General features: G+C 47.8%; 1 protein-coding gene across 1 annotated transcript in view; it reads right to left on the bottom strand.

Annotated features, from left to right (window-relative positions):
- NT5DC3 (5'-nucleotidase domain containing 3) overlaps nucleotides 1–21,303 on the bottom strand; it is a gene marked incomplete at its 5' end in the record, with an annotated part of 61,866 nt that overhangs the window by 14,349 nt on the left and 26,214 nt on the right. Inside the window, 9 exons of the mRNA XM_080811985.1 lie at nucleotides 2,527–2,613; nucleotides 3,682–3,763; nucleotides 5,950–6,051; nucleotides 6,200–6,302; nucleotides 6,739–6,799; nucleotides 8,736–8,873; nucleotides 9,785–9,875; nucleotides 15,332–15,387; nucleotides 16,057–16,131. Of these exons, the coding sequence (XP_080668111.1) occupies nucleotides 2,527–2,613; nucleotides 3,682–3,763; nucleotides 5,950–6,051; nucleotides 6,200–6,302; nucleotides 6,739–6,799; nucleotides 8,736–8,873; nucleotides 9,785–9,875; nucleotides 15,332–15,387; nucleotides 16,057–16,131 (795 nt within the window). The remainder of the gene's footprint in view (nucleotides 1–2,526; nucleotides 2,614–3,681; nucleotides 3,764–5,949; nucleotides 6,052–6,199; nucleotides 6,303–6,738; nucleotides 6,800–8,735; nucleotides 8,874–9,784; nucleotides 9,876–15,331; nucleotides 15,388–16,056; nucleotides 16,132–21,303) is intronic.

Here is a 21,303-nt window from a genome sequence, read left to right as displayed (position 1 = left end):
TATCTCTACACCCAATGCAGGGCTCAAACCTACAGCCCCAAGATCAAGAGTCACGTGCTTCACCAACTAAGCCAGACAGGGATCCCTCCAAGAGACTCATCATAGATCTAAGGACACACATAGATTGAAAGGTTTAAAAAAGATGTTAGTAACCAAAAGAGAACAGGGGTGCTATGCTAATATCAGACAAAATAGACCTTAAATCAAAAACTGTCACAAGACACAAAGAATGACAATTATATAATGGCAAAAGGTCAATTATAACAATTATAACCATATATGCATCAAACATCAGAGTGCCACAATCTATGAAGCAGGTATGAACAGAACTGAAGGAAAAAATAGCTCTGTGGTAACAGCAGGAGACTTCAACAGTCCACTCCTCTAACAGAAAAAAGACCAAACAAAAGATGACACGTCAGGACATATAGGACTTGAACAACACTGAAGACCAATGAGAACTCACAGACATATGCAGAACATGCCACCCAACAAAAGCAGAATGCACATTTTTCTCCATACACTTGAAGCAGTCTCCAGGACAGAACTTATGTTAGGTCCCAAAACAAGTTGTAATAAGTTTTAAAATCATACAGAGTATTTTTATTGATCACAAGCAGTGAAGCTAGAAATCAACAGCAGGAAAAACTAAAAAGTTCACAAACATATGGAAATGAAAGAACACCCTCTTGAACAAACAACGAGTCAAGGAAATCATAAGAGAAATGAGAAAATACCGTGCCAAATTTAAACGCAAATGCAAACGTGACGTAACGAAACCTATGGGATGCAGCAAATGCAGTACTCAGAGGTAAATTTATAGCCATACACTATATACACAGTATAGCCATAGCCATACATATGTGAAAAAAGAAATGTCCCAAATTAACAACTTCACACCACAAGGAACTAGACAAAGACAAAAAAACTCAGAACACTCATATTACTAAAATCAGAAATTTAAGTAGTGACAATACTACCAATTCTATGAAAATAAAAAGAATTGTAAAAGCTACAAACTACCATACATCAACAACCTGAATAACCTAGATGACATTCCCAGAAAGACACAATCCACAAAGACTAACTCAGGAAGAAATACGAAAACTAGTAAGGCGATTAAATCAGAAATCAAAACCCTCCCAACAATGAAAAGCCCAGGACCAGATAGACAGTTTCACTGGGGAATTCCTCCAAACATTTAAAGGGGAATTAACACCAATCCTTCTCAAACTCTTCCAAAAACTGAAGAGGAGGGATCAGTTCCTAACTTATTCTGAGGCAATTATTACCTTGATATCAAATTTCAGTGTGAAAAGCTGTTTAAAAAACAGATGGACAAGCCCCACCAGAGCTTCTGGTTCAGCAGGTCTGATGTGAGGCCTGAGAACCTGCATTTCTAATAAGTTTCCCAGGTGATGCTGTCACAGGGACCACACTTGAAGAAACTACTGCCTTGTGAGCACCTCTCATAACGCTAAGACCTGTACATGTGTGTATGTGTGTGTGTGTGTGGTGTGCACGTGCGTTCACAGGGCCTGGTACCCACATACCTCAAGGGCAGCACATAGTTATCTCATCAAGGCCCAAAGACACCCCTCAGCAAGAGGCAAATGTCTGTGACACCATGTCACTCAGCGGAACATTCTGGTAGCGCCAACATCCTGAAGGTAGCACTTTATATTTCGACTTAACTAATCACTTCTACATACATTATCTTACTTCACTCTTCTCACAAATGAGGACGTCGGGGCTTGGAGGCTGTGTGTAAGGTCACCCAGCTGAAAATAGAGCTGGGAGGGAAACCTGTCTTCCAGTTCTGAGCCCATGATTCCTTCCACTAGACCCTCAGCCCACTGGACAGACGTGACCATGCAGGGGGCATGGAATCACCTGGCAAGAGTGTGTCCGCACATAGGCACTGGAATCACCCCTCCACCTCTGCCTCCAGCAGATGGTCTGAAGTCTGATGCCACCAGCCTGAGCTCACTGAGCAAACAGAAACGCACCGCACCAGGAGCCGGACATGGCAGGAAACGTGACTGACTCAGTCTTGTTCCAATTATAGATTAAGTCATAATTCATGTCCTGCGATGCTGCTCTAGTTATGCCAGTGGGCATGAAATGCCTCACTTTCCCAGAATAGCTGTTTCCTGGAAATGCCAGTTTTTGAATTTGCGAAAGAAGCCCTAACGTTTATGAACTCTTCTTTGTCCGCCTCGGACATTTAATAAGAGCACCAAAACGAAAAGACTGGCATTTATTTCTTACTATTACTGGAATGGAAAGATTTTTCTCATAAATCCTGAGTAAACTGCTAATTTCTATCATTTCAAAAAAAAAATTTCCCTTTTTTACACCTCTGATCCATTCCATTCTGTAACAAATGAGCCCCCCCCACAAAAAAAGGCAACCTTGTCCTCATTTTTATGAAAGCATAAAAACGGTCTTAAACAAGAGAAATTCCTTAGGAAGTGAGACTAACACATCTATCTCCCAGCAAAGAAAAGAAAAAAGGCTCCTCACCGCCAAGTCACTGTATATGTGGTCACCAAAATACAACACTTTGGATCCTCTCCATCCAGTAAGCTTCAAAAATTCATATAGATTGCCCTACAACAATAGAAAAATAGAGATATTGTATCACCTGAGATAGAAACCTATATACCTACTGTGACCCAAAATATCAATTTTTTAAAACTTAGAAAAAGCTTTAATTTTATATACAATTTTAAGTACCAAAACATAAAAGACAAAAATACCTTTGCATGAATTCTCTCAGATGTTTCTTCTAAGTCAAATGCACTTTGCAGAAATGATTCATATGGTACATAACTCTCCATAATGATCTTTTTACACGGAACATTCTATAACCATGTCAGTGAATACTAATCTACCACTTCAGTAGCGAGAAATACTGTGGTTCCTTTTACCAATCCCCTAATGTTGGACATGTACTTTGTTATCTATTTTGTAACTCGTGGCAGATATTCTTGTAGCAAAGTTTGAGCTACGTCCTAATAATTTCCTTGGTCTAACTTGCTAGTAGTGGGATAGTAATATCAAAGCAAATCTCTCAACGTCTGAAAAATAGACTTACTGCCAATGCAGCAGTGTTTTACAAATCCACCAGGAACGTTTCAAGTTTTTTAACCATGCAGTACTTCATCTGTTTTATAAATACTTTCATGTGTTTTATAAATCTTACAGAAATATAAAAATTTTAAAGGATAAGATAAAACAAACTTCAGTAACACAAGGGTCAGTGATTCAATCACTTATTCAAACATTTGAAAGCTTCACTGATACTAAAATATATCAAAACTGTATATAAAACACAGCTTATCAGGAAATAATCACTAATTTAAGGTAATACACCATGTCACTCAATGTTTCTTCAAGAGAAATATCCAAGGTTTACTACTAACATCTTAAATTGTATACACTATGAAAGTAATTCTTTAATTGTTTTTAAAGCCTATTCAATTCTGAGTTAATTTAGACATAACACACTGAAAATACACTGACTTATTTAAGTTTTGCTGCCAAGTTATAAATAGCTAATTCAAGGAGAACACTCAGAACTATGCCAGGCACAAAGGAGGCCTCAACAAACACTGGCTGTTATTATAACTGACCACAAAGCAAAGGAACAAAAAGGAGAAATCAGTCACGAGGTACCTGCTTATAAATCTGGCCTTTCTGCAACTTGTGGATCTTGTCCCAGAGTAAGACACCTTTCTCGTTCACCTTGCGGAAAGGTCTAACAACAGAAAGGGAAACACTATGACCCGTGGGAACCATGCAGGCTGTCTGCCTAGGAAACACCGCACGGTTACTCAGTGGGAATGGACAGGGACTGCACAAACCTGGAAAAGGCCTGGAGCCCAAACTCCACCACCACACCACCTGGCCCACTGCAGACATCCCAAACTGCAGACCCCAGAATCCAAAAGGTATTTAGTGAGGAAAGAACTCCAGGGTCAGATAAATTTGGGGAACACTAGGCACTACTTATGTCCCTCTTAAAAGTCACTGAGGACTCTAGAAAACCCTCCTGGGAGAGAAACTTTCAGATTCCCTAAAATGTATTTGATCACACAGAGAAAATCTGCTTCACAAACACAGCTTATGGAAATACCACCCTACTACACAGTGTCCCACTCGGTGCTTGAAATCCAGCCACTCTAGACACAAAACAGATCTGAGGATGAGACAAATCACTTTATCATGGAGAACGGGAGTAAGAATAAAGGCCTCCAGGAGTTCCCCTCTACTTGCTAGATGCGATGTGGCCTAATTCATGAATCATTTAATAAAGCCAATTAGAACTTTAATATTAAAAAGAAAAAAAAAGAACAAAAGTCCAAGGCATGGGGGGGCCGTCTGCCTTTTTTTTAAGGTAACATTTATTTGGATTGCTTTTCTGATCAGAAAAATTTAAACTGACTCCAAAAAATCTGGAAAATGCAGAGAAGAATGAAGAAAAGGGAAATGACCCCTAATCTCAGTGCCCAGGTATAAGCACCCAAGATTTCAGTAGGTGTCTTTCAGTCTATAAAGATAACATCTGTTACCTTTCTCTTTTTTATGAACATAAATGAAGATCACTGTGTATACTGATTTGTATCTTTTTCTCTACTGTTGTGAGCCATCTCCCATGTGATTACAAATTCTTTCATACGTGTTTTTAAGTCATAAAACGTGCTCGCTGCTTTTTTCCCAAATATATCTTTTTCCCTTTTTGAGAGAGAAAGCACAAGCGGGGACAAGAAGGGGGAGAAGGAAAGGGAGAACCCCAAGAAGGCTCCACACTCAGCATGGAGCCCGATGTGGGGCTCGATCCCATGACCCTGATTATGACTGGGCCAAAATCAAGAATCAGTCGCCCAACTGACTGAGCCACCCATGCACCCCTCGAATACACCATTTGTAATGGCTGTATAATATTCCCTCCCGTGGATGTTCCTTTACGTTGTCTCTGATCTTCATCACTATAAATAACAGGGATGAACGGAGGTGTTCCCTGCATACAGAACAAAGACAAAATAAATGGGTGCAGGGGGCGGGGGGGATGGCTCTTGGTAAAGAGGTCTATCCCACCACTGAAAAACATTTTAGGAGCATCTGGGTAGCTGAGTCAGTTAAGCATCTGCCTTCAGCTCGGGTCATGACCCCAGAGAACTGGGATCCAGTCCCACACATCAGGCTCTCAGCTAAGTAAGGAGTCTGCTTCTTGCTCTCCCTCAGCCCCTCCCCACTACTTATGCTCACTCACTCTCTCAAAATAAATAAAATCTTTTTAAAAATTTAAAAAATGTTTTTAAATGTTAAAAAAAAAAGGAAAGAAAAATATTTTAGGATCCCTGACACCCCCCCGCCCCCACCTATTAATGCTAAGAGCACACCCTAGTCACCGTCATAACCCACAACTTCCCACTCCTCTACTGCCCATGGCAGGAAGACACTACCAAAGTCTTGGTAGAGATTTACTCCATTTGGCACAAAACCTGTGTTGCAGTATTGCAAAATCCAGCTGTAATTTTAAATGCACCACTGAGAGCTGCATGTACCAAAAATGCCCAGCAGGTGGTTCGTTGTTACTGCTGTTTTGTTAAGCTTCACAGCACATCTGCATCAAGAGGTCTAACTTCGGATGTAATTAATACTAAGTTTGGTTTTCTCATTGCTATCAATCTTTTTCTTAGAGCCTGACCCCTAGGGCTCTAGAGGGAACCATCTCAATTGGTACAAGCCAAGCCGACCACTGTGTGACCGCTGTGCACTAATCCCACGCACCCTGTAATTAGTTGCCATAAGGTTCAAAATCAAAAGCTACAATGTCAGATGCATTTGATTTTCCAAATAGACTTCACCAAGTCACAGGACTTAAGTATTCAGGGCAGCAAAGGGCAACAATCTAGTTCTCCCAGAAAGACAGATGCTCACCTCCGCTTATCATTAAAGAAGTTTGGCTTCTCGGCCTGAACGATGACCACATCAAACAGGTCCCTCCAGTCTTTTCCAACAATATACCTCATCCCTTTGTCCCTGAAACAACATGTCGGCCAGGTGAGTCTAACAAGAAAGGGAGTCACTACTTTTGCAATGTTTTCTTTCAAATTTTCAACCGTGAGATAAACAGGACACAAGACAAGACGTGAGCCAGGAGCTAGAAGGGACACCCACAACCACTTACACAAAACTACTGGGGCTGTTGGTGATGAGAAACATCTTCTTGCCGTGGTCGGCCAGCTTGGCCAGCACCGCGCGGGTCTGCTCGGCGTAGCAGATGTACTTCTCTGAGGGCGAGAGAAACGTTCACATGCGGAGTCAGCGTCAAGGCGGGGTCAGTCCGCAGGGGCTCCCTAAACCGGGCCTCTGTGTCCAGCGCAGCCGGGGCCCTCGGGGGTAGAAAGATCTCAAGCAAGGGTGGTCCCGGCTGGCCTAGCAGCGCCTGGAACCTCAGGGAGCGAGACTCCGCCACCTCGGTCCGTGGGGACACACTACAGACCTGCCTGCCGAGGCCAGTGCCTGTCTTTCTGGGTCAGGATTAGGTCGAGTCCTGAGACAAAGGGGAGTGGGACGTCCGAGGTGCGAGGAAGCAAGGTCCTCACGCTGCATGGCGGGGGGGAGGTGCTGAGCCCCGGGTCGCCACTGGGAATGAAAACGACAGCTGCTCGTGGCCCGGGAGAGGGACAGGCTGAGGCGGCCCTCGCGACAGTGCTGGCTACGTACCAATATCTGCTTCGATCGCGCTGTACATGATTCCTTTGATGTGCACGTCTCGAATTGAATCCTGTCAAAAGAGAGGTTTCTAATCAGTGCGACGATGTCCGTGTTTAGAAGCCTGGCCAGCTGAACACCAGATGAAATCTCAGTGCTGGACCATTTCGCACAGGCGGCCAACGCTTAGGGTTCCATGGCAACAGTGGCAGTTGGCAGCAGGGTCACAGGAGGGAACTTGTGAGAACAATTCTGAATAAAATTCCACAGGGTAAATGGCGATTTCTAGGCAGTCTCGCGAACTGACGACTACGGGGCATCTGGACCAGGGGAATTATGGCTCTTTTTATCTGTGCGCCCTCCCTAGACCCCAACAACAGGTTCTCTCCTCCAGAGAAAGAGGCCGAGACCAATGACACCTCTTCTTCCATTCAGTGAGGTGAGGAGCGGTCAGCGAGACGCTGACTCAGGCGGAGACGTGGTGCAGCTGACAGAAGGGGAAGAGGAGGCCATGAGCCCCTCACCGGCCGCGGGCTACTGCAGCCTGACGCCTGGCGGGGGTCGGAGCACAGCGCCACTCGCGGGGGCACTAAGCAGGTCCACCGCAGAGGTGGCTCTCCTGGAGGCACGTGGAAACTTTCAGGGGGGAAACAGCAGGGGACTGGGCAGCAGGCAAAACTGGACCATCAGCCTTCAAAAACTGGTAGGAGATCGCCACCAAGCATGAGTATCTCCAGACTACAAACTCAACCTCGGGCACAGGCTTGTCTCCACCTCACATTGGCAGAAGCAGGGGTTCACAGAGCAAGCCAGAGCCAATCTTCGCAGCTGCAAATCTAGGCTCTACCACTTACTAGCTGTGTGACTCAGGGCAAGTGACTCAACCTCTCAGTGCCTTAATACCTTTATCTGTAAAAGGAGAGGAATAATAGCACCTACCTCCAAGCCTGGTTGTGAGGACTTAATTAGTTATATGCGTGAAGCTCTCTGAAAGCCAGTGCCTGGAATAGATCTAAATGCTCTCTATTGGCGGCATCAAGTAAACAGCTCTCCTCATGACTGCGAGGGTCATCTAACTACAAGTGGTTCTTTTATTTATTTTTTACTACACGTGATACTTAAAGATTCTTAAAGATAAAGCATTTATGCACACAAAAAGGAGAACAGAAACTATTCAATTTTAGTTCAAATACCAGACTATTATTGAGAAAAGAGAATTCATCCTCCATCTTCCCAAAACCCATGATTTAAGGTAGTCGAAACTTAAAATTAGTCATAAGCATATAATAAAAACATTGCAGTACCTAAATACAGATCTCTTAGAAATATAAGTACTTAAATAATACATATTACATATATAAATATATACATAAAAATACACTTATTAATATATATCATATGTATATGATATACACGTGTATTGTTAGTATAAATTAATACATGAACACATTTTTAAGTACTGAAAAAAGTGCAGAGTTTAAAGAATATAAACACATGTGAACACAAATCAACATACACAAATACAAAGTTACACAAATGATGTGTGTATATCTGCATGTAAGTTTCACAGCTGTCTATCCACCCTCCAACTGGGTTTTCCCACAGCTTTTGCAGGGCCTGGGAAGGCCTGCATGGAACCTCCATGTACAAGAGAAAGGCCCTCTCTGAGCAACGGCAGTTCCAAGGGCTACAGCCTGTGTGTGAAGTCACCCCCTCCACAGGCGGGCTCGGGCTGGACCTCAGCCACCAGCCACCCCTCTGACCAGACGCACCGGGGCTGGCCTTCAGTCAGCAAGAATTAGAAATCCCGATAGCAATATGGGCGCTCTCTTCCTTTAACACAAAGTTACACTGACTTCCAATTGTCCTGATGTAAGATCGTTCTTAACAATTTTCACGGTAAAACCATAAATAAAAGAGATCCCAGGCAAATGCCCACCCCAAGGAGGCTAACGATGCTGTCCCTTCGGCTAAAACCCTCTGTGAGATGTGGCACCACTGCCTCTCACCTTGACGTCTTTGTACAGATGCACAGGCTCATAGTCAATGTTGTTCTTGAGGAAGTATTCGTTCACGCAGGACAGGAGGGACATCTCCGGCAGGGAAAAGATGTCCATGAACTGCTTCATGGTGTTTCCATGAGAACTCTGCAGGCAGGGAGGACGGTGTCAGAAACGGAGGCCAACACCACAGCAGAACCAGATGGGACATTTCCCCGGGGGGTTGTGGTCATCAACATCTGGATCCCGCACCCCAAGGACAGTTCTAACAAGAGCAAAGTAGAAGCATTCACCTTATTTCTTATCATTCCCCACAGAGCTGATGTCGTACTCTTAAGCATAACCAGGAAATCCAAGGAAATGCCCTGATTTTCCCCCCCAAAAATCTAATCACTCTCACATTCCTTTGAGTTCTAACTTCCAGCTCACACTCTCCTGTCAAACCCAGAGGAAAGCCGGCAGGTAGACTACTGCCCGTGGAATGGCATAGAAAGCCGCGTAGCTCTCCTGAACGTGAGTGCCCCCACGCAGCCATGCGTGAGCCTGCGAAAGAGCCTTTCTCTGAATGCCTGCAGTTAGCAACCCCAAGTTTACCAGCTGACTGGGCAGCTTCTGTTGCATTTTGACAGTACAAATAAGAGTGCACCTAATAAGATGAGCAAAAATTCAGAAAGCAAAGAGAACCACAAAAGTCAGAGAAGCAGAAACTTCCCTTCAAGTCCAGGGTGACCTGCTATCCTTGATCTCAGGGAAGGCAACCACAGCTGCCCTGACTTCATCTAGAAAGTAGGGACATGCCTTGGGGTGGGGGGCTGTAGACAGGGCCCGGTGCAAGGAAGGTTATTAAGAATCTTCATCAGGTAGGGAGGAAAGAGCTAAGAAAGGGGAATCATGAGGCGCCTAGGAGAGATGCCACCATACCAGCCTCTCTCAAACCCAGGGCCCACTGAAACAGTTCCAAAGTCCCTTGTCAGTTCCACAGAGGCACTCAGGGAGATCCTAAGTCTACCAGGCCGTGTCTGCTGACAGGCTGCTTTAAATAAATAATCTCTCCTTACCTTTCCATAAAAGTCACTCATCTGTTCCAGAGGCACGTGGGACCCCTCATACATTTCAATGACTTCTTCATCAGGGACAACACTGAGGCCTCTGCAAAAATCACAGGCGGTGCAGTTAGACTCAACTAGCAAGAGCAGTGACTTTCAGACCTCGGGCAACTGCTGGGATTTTTCAGCCCAGGTGCAAGGTATCACTGTCACGAGGAGCCGAGATGTGCCACGGGTAACGGCTACAAGTAAGAGGCAAGAAGCTGCTGCTGCCACTACCACCACCAGGATACTGTGGGTAACAAGAGCAGGAAAAATAACACCTACTAGGGATGCCAGGTGTGAACTCCATACAGTCATTCACTTAGTTCTCAGCAATCCTAGGAGGGAAGCACTAACATCTTCCCATTTCCCAGCAGAGGCAACTAAGGCCCAGAAAGGTCACGTATCTTACCCAAGGTCACCAAAGTGATGGGACAGGACCAGACCCCAGGCTTTCTGGCTACAGGGGCCCAGGCTCTTCAAACACTGATGTCACACCGCCCCTCTCAACAAAGCACATGGCCTCCCTTTGCTTTGGGGGTAGGGTTTGCTTTGGGGTGGGTCTATGTTTCCATTTTTATGTTTTTAATACATCAGGGAGAGAAAAGCTAGCTTTGTCTCTATTATCCTCCTACCGCTGACACTCTGACCTAAGAAGGCCAGTGCAGAGGTGGGAAAAGCCACGCATGAGGCTCGGGTGTACTAAACCCCATGACACAGGCAGGAGGCCTGGGTGCCACCTCCGGGAGGGATGACCCCAAAGGGTATGTGACAGTCCAGACCAGTTTCTTCACCTATAAAAAGCCAGGGTAACATCTGCCCTCTGCCTGTGTCCAGAAGCTGTGGGAGAATCTGCAAACGAATCCAGCTCCTCCAGGAAGGGAAAGATAAATTTTGGAGGCAGAGCGACCCTGCTGCCAGTGCCTTGAGCAGGTGCTCTTGCTATGGACCAAATGCTCTCGCATCTCCTCACCCGGCACTGCCCGTTCTAGAGCATCACGGAGAAAAATGTCTGTTCCCAGCTGCTTCTCTAGGGAAGGTGCTTGAGAAACAAGACATCCGTGGCAAGGAGGTCACAGAAGGAATGACGGAAAGTCCACCCAGCGCCACATACAGTGGGAGGTCGAATGATGCACTGCGAGTCTCACTTAGTAATACGAACAGGCTGCTTATCTTATAAAATCACCTGGACAGCATTAAAGTACATACAAAATGTAATTTATACTTAATATTTAAGTGGAATGAAAATATAACTCCAGCCTCTTTCTTCTGTTCTCCGCCCTCCTGTAACTTTCAAAAATACCCCAGGGCATTCATTAGTATTTTGCCCCTCCCCCCATCTTCATTAACTTGCTACAACTTCCAGCCTTTGAAAACAAAGGAGGCCTCATACTTCCTGATCGTTCTGGGCAGTGACCTTGGGGCAGAGCTCCTGCTCAGGTGTGCACCCGCCTAAGGCTCTAACACTTAGAAGGAAACTATAAAAAGTAGAAGAACTCTGCTGGGTCAGTCATTTTCCTGCTCCCACACGAGGCCCTGCCCTAACCCAGGTTCACAGCCTCCTAGGCTGCCCCGGTCATGACTGAATGTCAACTCAAAAGCAGTGGTGAGGTGAGAGGTGAGAGGAGTCTGCTCCGGCAACTGGGAACCCGCAGGAGGTGCGCCCACAGGTGCAGCAGCCCACAGGACCGGGCCCCAGTCTCTGGGCCACGGCCAGCCGCGCCCCAATGCAGCCTCAACCAGTGCGAGGATCAAAACGCAAAGTACTTTACGTGGCCCCATGTGGCTGTGAGAAATACAAACGTTAGGAGCACAGATCAGAAGAGTCCGCCCAGGGTTCAAATCCCAGCTTCCTTCATTAGTAGGGACAGTACCTGGACAAGCAATGGAACCTCTTCGGGTCTCAGCGTCATTTTTAAAATGGGGAACAATAATCGTACCTGCCTCCAGGCAAAACCGAGATTGGATGAGCTCCGATATACAGAGGAGTATACAGCCGGCACTAGCAAAGCCTTGCCGGTGTGCCCGCGATGAGAACAAGCAGAGGCTTTCACGAGATCCCTAGTCAGAACTTAAATCGTGGGTACAAAATGGAGCTGTGGAGACAGTCAGTCTGCCTCCCCCTCTGCCCCGTGCCATTGGCTCCATAGCCCCCAACACAAAATCCAACCTGACAGAGGAGCTGGGGACCCACCTGACAGGTGTCAGATGGGCAAGGCTGAGGAGGGGGCATTCTGGCCTGCCACGAGCCCACCCGTACCGCTTTTCAGGGGAAGGCAAGGCAGTGACATTCTGCGTGCCTCTCAGGCTCCAGGCACACCCTGGTCTACACGACAAGCCACCCCTGGGGCCGCTGGTAGCATCAGGCCAATTTTACAGAGGAGCAAACCAAGGCTTTAGGATGGTCAAGAAATTGCTCGCATGGGAGCAGTGAGGCCAGGGCCCACGCTGAGGAAGTGGGACTCCAGAGCCCACGTGCGCACCCATGTTGCCTCGGCCCCCCACACCCCTCAGCGCTGTGACCACGGTGACCTTCCCAGGACCTGAACACGTACATTCCTTTCCCTTCCGGTGCCTCAGCTGGCTTCTCCCGCCTAGCCCTGTCCATACTCCTAACACAATGGACAACTTACCTACAGAAGAAACAAGACAACTAGGAGCCCTAGGACTGTGAGGAGGAACAGACCACGTCGGGCTGAGAAGAGGGTGAGGCCTCAGCACGAGCCAGCCTTGAAGGAAGGATGCGTGAGATCTAAAGCAGCAGCAAGGAAGGAAAAGTGCGCCCTGGCAGAGCGGCAGCAGGGGCAGATGGCAAGCAGCAGGAAAGGAGAGCTCCGAGGAGAGGAATAGATGTGCTGTTTGCAACCGCCTCACACACGCTGAGGCTGGCTATAACTGCTGGCAAGAAACCGTCCCCTGCTCCTGTTGACCTCGGGCCAGGGGTATCACCAGGGGTCTCCTGCGGAGGGGCCTGTCTGGAGCAAACCCAGAGGGAGAGAGCCAACAGATGGAAAGAGTTCTGACATCGATTTGGCCCCTGGAACCAGACACGCCTGCAACGGGCACTGTCCCTTGGGCCGCACCACAGGTGAGCCACTGTTGTGTTTCTGGTTAACCCAGTCTGAATCGGGTTTCCGTACCTGTAACCAAGAGTCTTAACTGATCCAGAAGTAAAGGCTGTGTGTGGAAGAAGAGTAGGGTATGGGTTTAGAGAAGGTTAGTGGGAAACCCAAGAGGTTTGGGCTCCATTCTCTAGGCAGTGGGAGCCATCCAGGATCACAGGAGAGAGGGTCTGTTGAGGGCAATGCTTTAGATGAATCAGTCCAGCAACAATGTCCAGGATAGACCGCACTGCAGGAAACCGCAAGGGCCCAAGAGAAAAGGATTAAGTGTCTGACTGAGCCAGGGAGCTGACAGCAGGAACAGAGATGAGGAAAAGATCCAAAAGACCTGTGAAGGATTTCGTTAACCGAGTCTGTTCCAACAAAACCATGCTGCATGTAGGCCAAGGGCAGAGGCTCTAGAGCCAGACCACCTGGGTCAGAATTCTACTTCTGTGTGGCCTTGGCCAAGTTACTTAACATCTCTGGGCCTAATACCTGTACCTACTTCGTAAGGTTATCTCAAGGATCAAATAAGTGAACACAAATAAAACACTTATGACAGTGTCTATGCCGTAGCAAGACTTAATATCTGCTTGTTGCTATTTATTATTACAAATATCATTATTTTCATCAACACCATTTCTTCTCCTTCCTGAAACACCATTAAAATGATAGTAAAAGAATTAACTACTCCGGGATACCAGGGGGGCTCAGTCATTTAAGCACCTGACTCTTGATTTCAGCTCAGGTCATGATCTCAGGGTCGTGAGACTGGGACCCTCATTGGGCTCCATGCTGGGTATGGAGCCTGCATGGGATGCTCTCTCTCCCTCTCCCTCTGTGCCCCCACCCAGCTTGCACACACAAGCTTTCACTTAAGTGAAAAAAAAAGAATAAACTCCTCAAACAGTGAAAGGATATGAGAGCAAGGACATCAGCAGACAGGACATTTCAACACCTTTGTGGAAGACAAGTAGCAGATGAAAAGGGGGCTTCTGGCTTAGCAAACTAAGAACAGGGCCCCGCAAGGGGACACCAATGTGAAGAACTGATTAGCCGCCACAGCCCCCCAGAAAGGCTCAGCCCTGAGAGGCACCAGGCAGCTCTAGGGGATGTGCTCCAGCAGAATGAGGGAGTAAAGCCAGAGAGAGGAAGAGGCGGGCATCGAGGAGTGGAGAGAGAGGCAAACCCAAGCCCCAGGACAAGCCATCAGAGAAGGTCAGAGCAGAGGGAGTAGCCAATTAAACACGAAAAGTAACTATAGTGTATCTAAGACATTTGAATCATTGGGAATAAATGCACGGATGATTCTGGTGATGGAACATTTAGAAAAAACTCGGGACACCTCTACAGAAAACAAATCTGAGAAAAAGCAAGCACTGTACACAGCGGAGAGCAGTCACTGTGCATGACATGGCATCGGAAGGAACGAGACCTGCAGAGTCATGACGCAAACGATGCCTGAGGACAGAGGAACCAGCCGACACTCATGGACAAGCGTGAGCCTGCAGAAGTGGGACGTGTGCGCACACCCAGTCCTGTCCCGTGGCAGAGACAACAACCAGAATAAATAAATTAGGAAAGAGAAGTATGAGCACAGTATTTAGAAGTAGGAAGAATGACGTGAAGAAAAAACTGAAGAGTGTAAAGCGCTTGGGTGGGGAGGGGGACAGAGGGCTACTGTGGTCTGCCACGATGCTCCCGGCGGTATCCGAGTATCAGGAACAGTGCGCGTGTATAAGTCGGACAGAAAAACATTAATTTTAATGAAGAGTTTGTGAAAGAAGAAGCTAAGACAGGCACACCTCTTTTTAAGGTACAATAACCATATTCCTAAATCCTCCCCGAATTCAAGAATGAGAAAAGGTAAAATCCTTCATTTCCAAAGTGACAAAGGTTCTGAACTGAGCTAAGTGCTTCTACTAATTCTAATAAATGGAGCGGGGTTGGGGGGGGGGTCCTTAATATCCAAACTACTCAACTGCCGTGGTGGGAGCAAGAACCCCCTGCCTCACCCCAGCCTCCCGCCCCACACAAAACCTCAGCTCTGGGACCCTCACTCAACTGGCAGACAGGCACCTCTAGAGACCCTATCCTCCCCCAGAACCCCCTCCAGAGCACCCCCTAATGGTCTAAATACCATCATCGCCTTGGTCACTATGGACTGCAGTCACTGGTTTATTTACGTGGCTTCTAACCTACACTCCAAGCTCCCTAGGGCATCCTTGTAAGCCAAACCCCTCGGATCTGGCATAATAGGCCCCAGTAAATGTTCCTGAATGAATGAGTGAATAAATCACAAATACACACACTACAACCCTCTTCATCACAACACCAGGCAGTCAGTGGGTCTTGAAACCCAAAGCCACTTAGTTACTGTGAGTGAATTAAATTTACCTTCTCTTTCGCTTACCTGTAGACGGTTCCCAACTGGATGTAATGGAAAGCATCAATCTTCATCAACACTGCCTTCAAAAACATAAACACACATGCGGGTGAATAACAGATAGCAAGCTGCATATTTAATGAGAATTTCAGGGGTCCTCATAAATCCTATCAACACCAGGTGGATGTGGCAAAGCAGCACACTATACGTGTTGGACAGAACTGCCTGTTGATTAAAGCACTGTGGGGGCACCAGGGGGCTGGGTCAGTGAAGCGTCTGCCTTCAGCTCAGGTCATGATCCCGGGGTCCTGGAATCGAGCCCCACGTCAGGCTTCCTGCTCAGTGGGGAGTCTGCTTCTCCCTCTCCCCCATGCTCTTGCACATGCACATGCATGCGCATGATCTCTCTCTAATAATTAAAATCTTTAAAAAAAAAAAAAAAGGCACTGTGCAGTCTGTTAAGGAAACAACTGATCTGCAAAAACAACAGGACAACAGGCTGCTCCTCAGAACACCAAAAAAGGCTTCTAGAAATAAGGAGTATCTTCCAAGTAGCTAAACGCATTCATTTTTTTTCTAATACAGTCATTTGCAAAAAAGACTTTATCCAAAGATGTTTTTTAATAATTCAGTTCTGCGGCCCCAAGGAATAGAATTTAAAATCAATTTCTGTGTTCAGCAAAGAAAAGCCCCGAGAGTACGTTATTCCCAAACTCCATTAAAATGTAGAAAAACACAACAATGAAACCTACCCGCTGCACATCATAATGAAGTCCACGAATGGCAAAATTTGGGTCATACTCATACTTCCTGATTTCCACCGGATACTAAGAAAGAAGAAAGGAACCATTTTTAGCTAACAACGAACTAAGCTCAAGATAGCGTCCAGACTGGGTCCCTGTACAAAAGCTGAGATGGCGGACACACTCTGGCGGGAAGATGGGGTGAGGACAGACCGCAGCTTGGCCATCTGCTTCTGGACCAAGTACAGAGCTCTTGGTCATGGAGCCTTCCCTCCACCCAACTCCTGTACATCTACCCAAGCACAGGGAAGCCCTCACCCCCAATCCCAGCTCTTCTCATCTTAATTGCCCCCACCCACCCCTTCCCTCTGCCCCTGGACCCCTATTTTCCCCAGAAACACATCTGCATCCATCTCCAAGACTCCGCCTCCTCCGACTGTATTTAAGGCAGCCGATGAAGAGGAACCCGAACGTCCCCTCTCCTAGAAGCACAGTTTCCCCAACATATCACCAACCATCCATTCAACTCACATTTGAGCAGCACAGTGTATCAGCCCCTGCATGGCCCCACCACCAGGTTTCATGAAGACCAAGCTGAAAACTTTTCAGAGGGGGACCCCCTCCATACAGCTTTCTTTGCTTTTCTCATCCGGACAGTCAGCTGCAGCTCACCCACCAAGGGCTGGAAGGACTCCCCGTTGTTAGGTTTGGCCTCGAGAGGCACCTCTCTCAGCACGTGGCAGCCCGTTACTGTTCCAACACTCGAACTCAGAATGTGCCGCTTAGCTCCCTGTAGTTCTTGTTATCAAACCATTCCTCAAACTATGCAAAAACCCCAGCTCTGTTCTTATCTACGAGGCTAGGCATTCAAGTCCTTCTCTCCCTCCCAATCTCAGAATTAGAACACTGGTTCCCCTGCCAGTAGCACAAAGGTACTGAGCACCGTGTCTGCTGCTACTGCACACAGGCTCTCCCATTCCCATTTTACAGATAGGACACCAGAGGCACGGACAGACACAGGGTGGCCGGGCCACACAGTTGGGATGCGGTGAGGCATGGAATCAGATCTGGGCCTCTTCCCCTGCACTCCCCTCTCCCCTCTGCCCCTGGAGTACAGACCTATAGGACAGAAGAGTACCCCTGAGTCTAGAGAGGCTGTGGCACCAGGATCTTCCTTCCAATCACAGCATAAACCACTTAAGTAAAAATCTAGACAGCTGGGGGTGCCTCAGTCGGTTAAGCATCCAACTTTCACTTTCAGCTCAAGTCGTGATCTCGGGGTTGTGAGATAGAGCCCCATGTCCAGCTCTGTGCTGGGTGTAGAGCCTGCTTAAGATTCTCTCCCTCTCCCTCTGCCCCTCCTCCACTTTAAAAAAAAAAAAACCCTAGACAGCTACCAGAGGCACAGAACCTCTTTGCCCAACAGTACTAACTTTTCATGGCCAGGGTCACGTTTGTGTGGGAACACTTCCCGCGCCCACCAGGCTGAACGGCATGCACAAGTGTTCAAGCTGCACAGAATGCTGACTCAAATGTCACAGCTGAGCTCATTTATCTAACACCTGCCATGCATGCCAAGAAATCACCAAATGCTATTTCCACTCAGAGGCGTTTCCAAGAATCCTGAACACCGTGTACGGTTCTGCATTTTCACGGACAGACTTCACACTCGCATCCCCAGAACCCCGCACAGGGCACCATGGTCACACCTCAAAGGGAGGCCATGGGTCCGCACCCCTCTGGAGTCTCCTCCCAAACCTGAGAGTGCTGAGGAATGGGTAGGACACAGGGGAGATGTTTAAATGCTCCTGACAGGGGTGGTTTTACGGACACCTGGGCCACACTGCTCTGCACATTTTCTGCAACGCTATCCCATGTACTCCTTACCGCACCAGCGTGGTGGGGGTGTGGCACCTCATGGCCTTGGACTGTTGAGTCATCTGAGAAGTAGACTCAAGGAACCTGCCCAGGCTCACAAAGACTGACCATGTTCGGGCCAGTGCTTGACTGCAGGCCCATGTCATACCCAAGTCCACCCCAACCTGTAGTCCACTCTGACTGAACAAACCCTGAGCCTCCATTCTGGATGCTCCTCACTCCCAAGAGGGCGGGACCTGCCACCTCAGAGGGCCCAGTGAGTTTGCTCTGCGGATTCGCGGTGACGAGCGCAGGGCAGCCGCTGCAGCTGAGAGACGGCGTGTGAGTACGAGACAGAGCACAGTCTAAACGCCGACTGCTAGAAGTCTGGAGGCTCCTTCTTCAAAGGGCCTGTCTGGACGCCCCCCATAGGGCACAGACAGCACAGTGAGACACGGCCACGCACCCACCATGGGCCCCAGAGCTGGGTGGTCTTGGGAAACCATTCCTGACAGACACGCAGTGTTTTCCCAGGGGACCAGAGACATGGCAGACAAGGTGGAGAACGGACAGAGGCAGCTGGAAGGGCCTCATGGACACTGTCGTCACAAAGAACAGGCTCCAGGGATGCGGGATGAGGCATCGAATCCCAGTCCTACTATGTGCTAGCTGGGTGACCTCAGTAAGGTTGCTCGCTGAGCGTCAGTTTTCTCGTGCCCAAAGTAAGGATGCCAAAAGTCTTACCGTGGGTGGAAGCAGAGAAGGTAAGTCAAAGGACGCATATGAGGGAGCACCCAGCTGGCTCGGCCAGTACAGCCTGCGACTCCTGATCTTGGGGTTGTTAAGTTCAAGCTGAACGTTGGATGTAGCCATTACTTAAAAGTAAAATCTTCAAAGAATTTAAAATTTTTTTAAAAATAATATAATGCCTGCAGGCAGCGGGGCTGTCTCCAGCCCGTAGCAAGGGCGCAATGCCACGGAGCTGTTTTGCTGCCCATGGAACTGGGGGCCTGGGCTTCTAGACCCACTCTGCTAGCCTCTGCTACTCTCCCAGAGGACTTCAGGCCAGTCTCTTAACCCCTCCAGGCCCCGTCCTTCCTATGGAAAATGAAATGGTTGGACTGGGGTGATTTCTATGTTCCACTCCTGCCCCTAAATTGTGTTTCCCCATACAGCCGATCAAGTCCTCGTGGTGGGCCCCTTTCCAACACAGACAGACAGACACACACACACAGGCGCACATACACATGCATGGCATCTATCTCCGGGAATAACCGTCAAGGGCAAAATCCCGTCAAGGAAGCCAGAGCTGCTCCTATCACCCAGGAGGTTACACTTTCTCCAGTGGTCTACAACTAGATTTTCTGGACTCGTCAGAGTGGAGAAACCTTCCACCAGCCTCAAAAACAGGGCTCACTCAATGTAACATGAAGATTACTGGTGTCTCTAAAAGCAGAACAAAGAGTATGAAAAGATGAAAAAAGAACTGCCTGGGGATTTTTATTAAAATTTTTCTTATTGGGGCACCTGGGTGGCTCAGTGGGTTAAAGCCTCTGCCTTCGGCTCAGGTCATGATCCCAGGGTCCTGGGATCGAGCCCCACATCGGGCTCTCTGCTCGGCAGGGAGCCTGCTTCCCCCTCTCTCTCTGTCTGCCTCTCTGCCTACTTGTGATCTCTGTCCGTCAAATAAATAAATTTAAAAAAAAATTTTTTTTTTTCTTATTTAGGTCCAGTCTGGTTTCCCTCAGCACCTGGATTTGTTCTCATGCCAAGCACAATCTGAGCGGGCTAGTGTGTGGCGATAAAGGGAGAGTGAGATGGTACAGAAACATCCCTCACAGCTCCAGGCAGAGCTCACAGTGGAACACCGCGGAGAACCCGGGAGCTCCCGGTGTGGGGGTCATTCCTACAGTTCTGTGGCTGGCCCGCGTGCCCCCCTTCTGGCGAGTGACAGAGCTCTCGAGACAGCTAGTAACCTCTACATCACAACACTGCCCATGAGTTCCTGAGGTCCAGATGCTTAGAAATCCTTGATTTTCAGAGTTCTAAGGTTGTTATTTTAAGTAGCCTAAATTATGAGTCTCTAGAGGCAGAGCAGAAGGGCACAAAAACAAAGTTCTCTAAAATCTTCCCAAAATGTGAAGCGAGGGCAGAACAACTTGCCTCCGAGTGGTGATTCCAGACCAAGCACAACATTCTCACTCAACTGTGTCCTTTGTGCCAGAGCCTGGGAGTACCGCAGCGAACAGGACAAACAGTCCCGCTTCCTAAGAAATTTACACTCTTCCACAGGGAGGCTGACCATAAACACCCAGCATAAGGCCTCCTGGTGAGAAGGACTACAGAGCAAATGCAATGCAAAGGCTCAGAGATCTGGAGGGGAAAAAAAAAAAAAGATGAGGAGCCAGGCCTAAGATTGCCTGGGGCCAGGAAGGATGTTCCAAAGCCGAGGAAATGCAGGTGCAGAGGCCCAGGGCAGGAGGGTCCGGCAGCTCAAGGAGCAGCGAGAACACTGGTATGGCCACAGCCGAGTGAGGGCAGGGTGGGTAGAGAGGGAGAAACGGGGGGCCTGGGCACACTGGAAGGCCTTCTCTGTCATTCCAAGCACACCAGGAGAGCTCAAGCAGGATTTGGGTCCAGGAGCCATATAGCTGGAAGGTGATGGTGGCCTGGATCAGAGTGGTGGCAGTAGGGAAGAGGGGGACAGAGTTAGGACATATCGTGAATGAGTGAAAAGAAAGTTCACAGTTGCACAGGGACCTCCTCCCAAAGAGTAGAACATGGAAAGGGGAAGAGTAACTTCACGTGGCAGAGATCCTAGACACAGACCTCAGCCACGTGATAAGAGGCCAACGTCATCGGTGGTAAGTCATGCAGACAACGTGTACCCTTGACATGAACGTGGTGAGAGTGGCACCCAGAACCCCCATCTCATCACAGGAAAAATGTCAGACATATCCCAAGAGAAGGCATCCTCAAAAAATGCCTGACTACTACTCCTCACAAGGGTCAAGGTCATCACAACCCAGGGAATTGTGAGAAACTCTCAAAGCAAGCCTAAGGAGATGTGACAGCTAAATGTAACTGGGGAGTCCGGGATGGGACCCTGGAACAGGAATAGAACATCAGGGAAAAACCAAGGGACTCTAGAATCCAGGAAGGACTTTAGTTAATAAAGATGGATCGATGTGGTCCTTTTGTTGTGATAAATGGACTACAGTAACGTAAACTGGGAAAAAGAGGGGAAACCAGGCTTGGGATACAGGTACAGGAATTCTCCCCATTAACTTCACAACTTGTCTATAAACCTAAAACTCTCCGAAAATTAACAGTTTATTTTTACAAAGAAGAGAGAGTGAGAACCCACAGGGTTTGCTGACAGATCAGACACAGCATACA

The sequence above is a fragment of the Martes martes genome (assembly GCF_963455335.1).
Source record: "Martes martes genome assembly, chromosome: 8".
Classification (NCBI taxonomy): domain Eukaryota; kingdom Metazoa; phylum Chordata; class Mammalia; order Carnivora; family Mustelidae; genus Martes; species Martes martes.
Note: the sequence above shows the minus strand (reverse complement) of the source record. Positions and strands in the feature narration are given on the sequence as shown.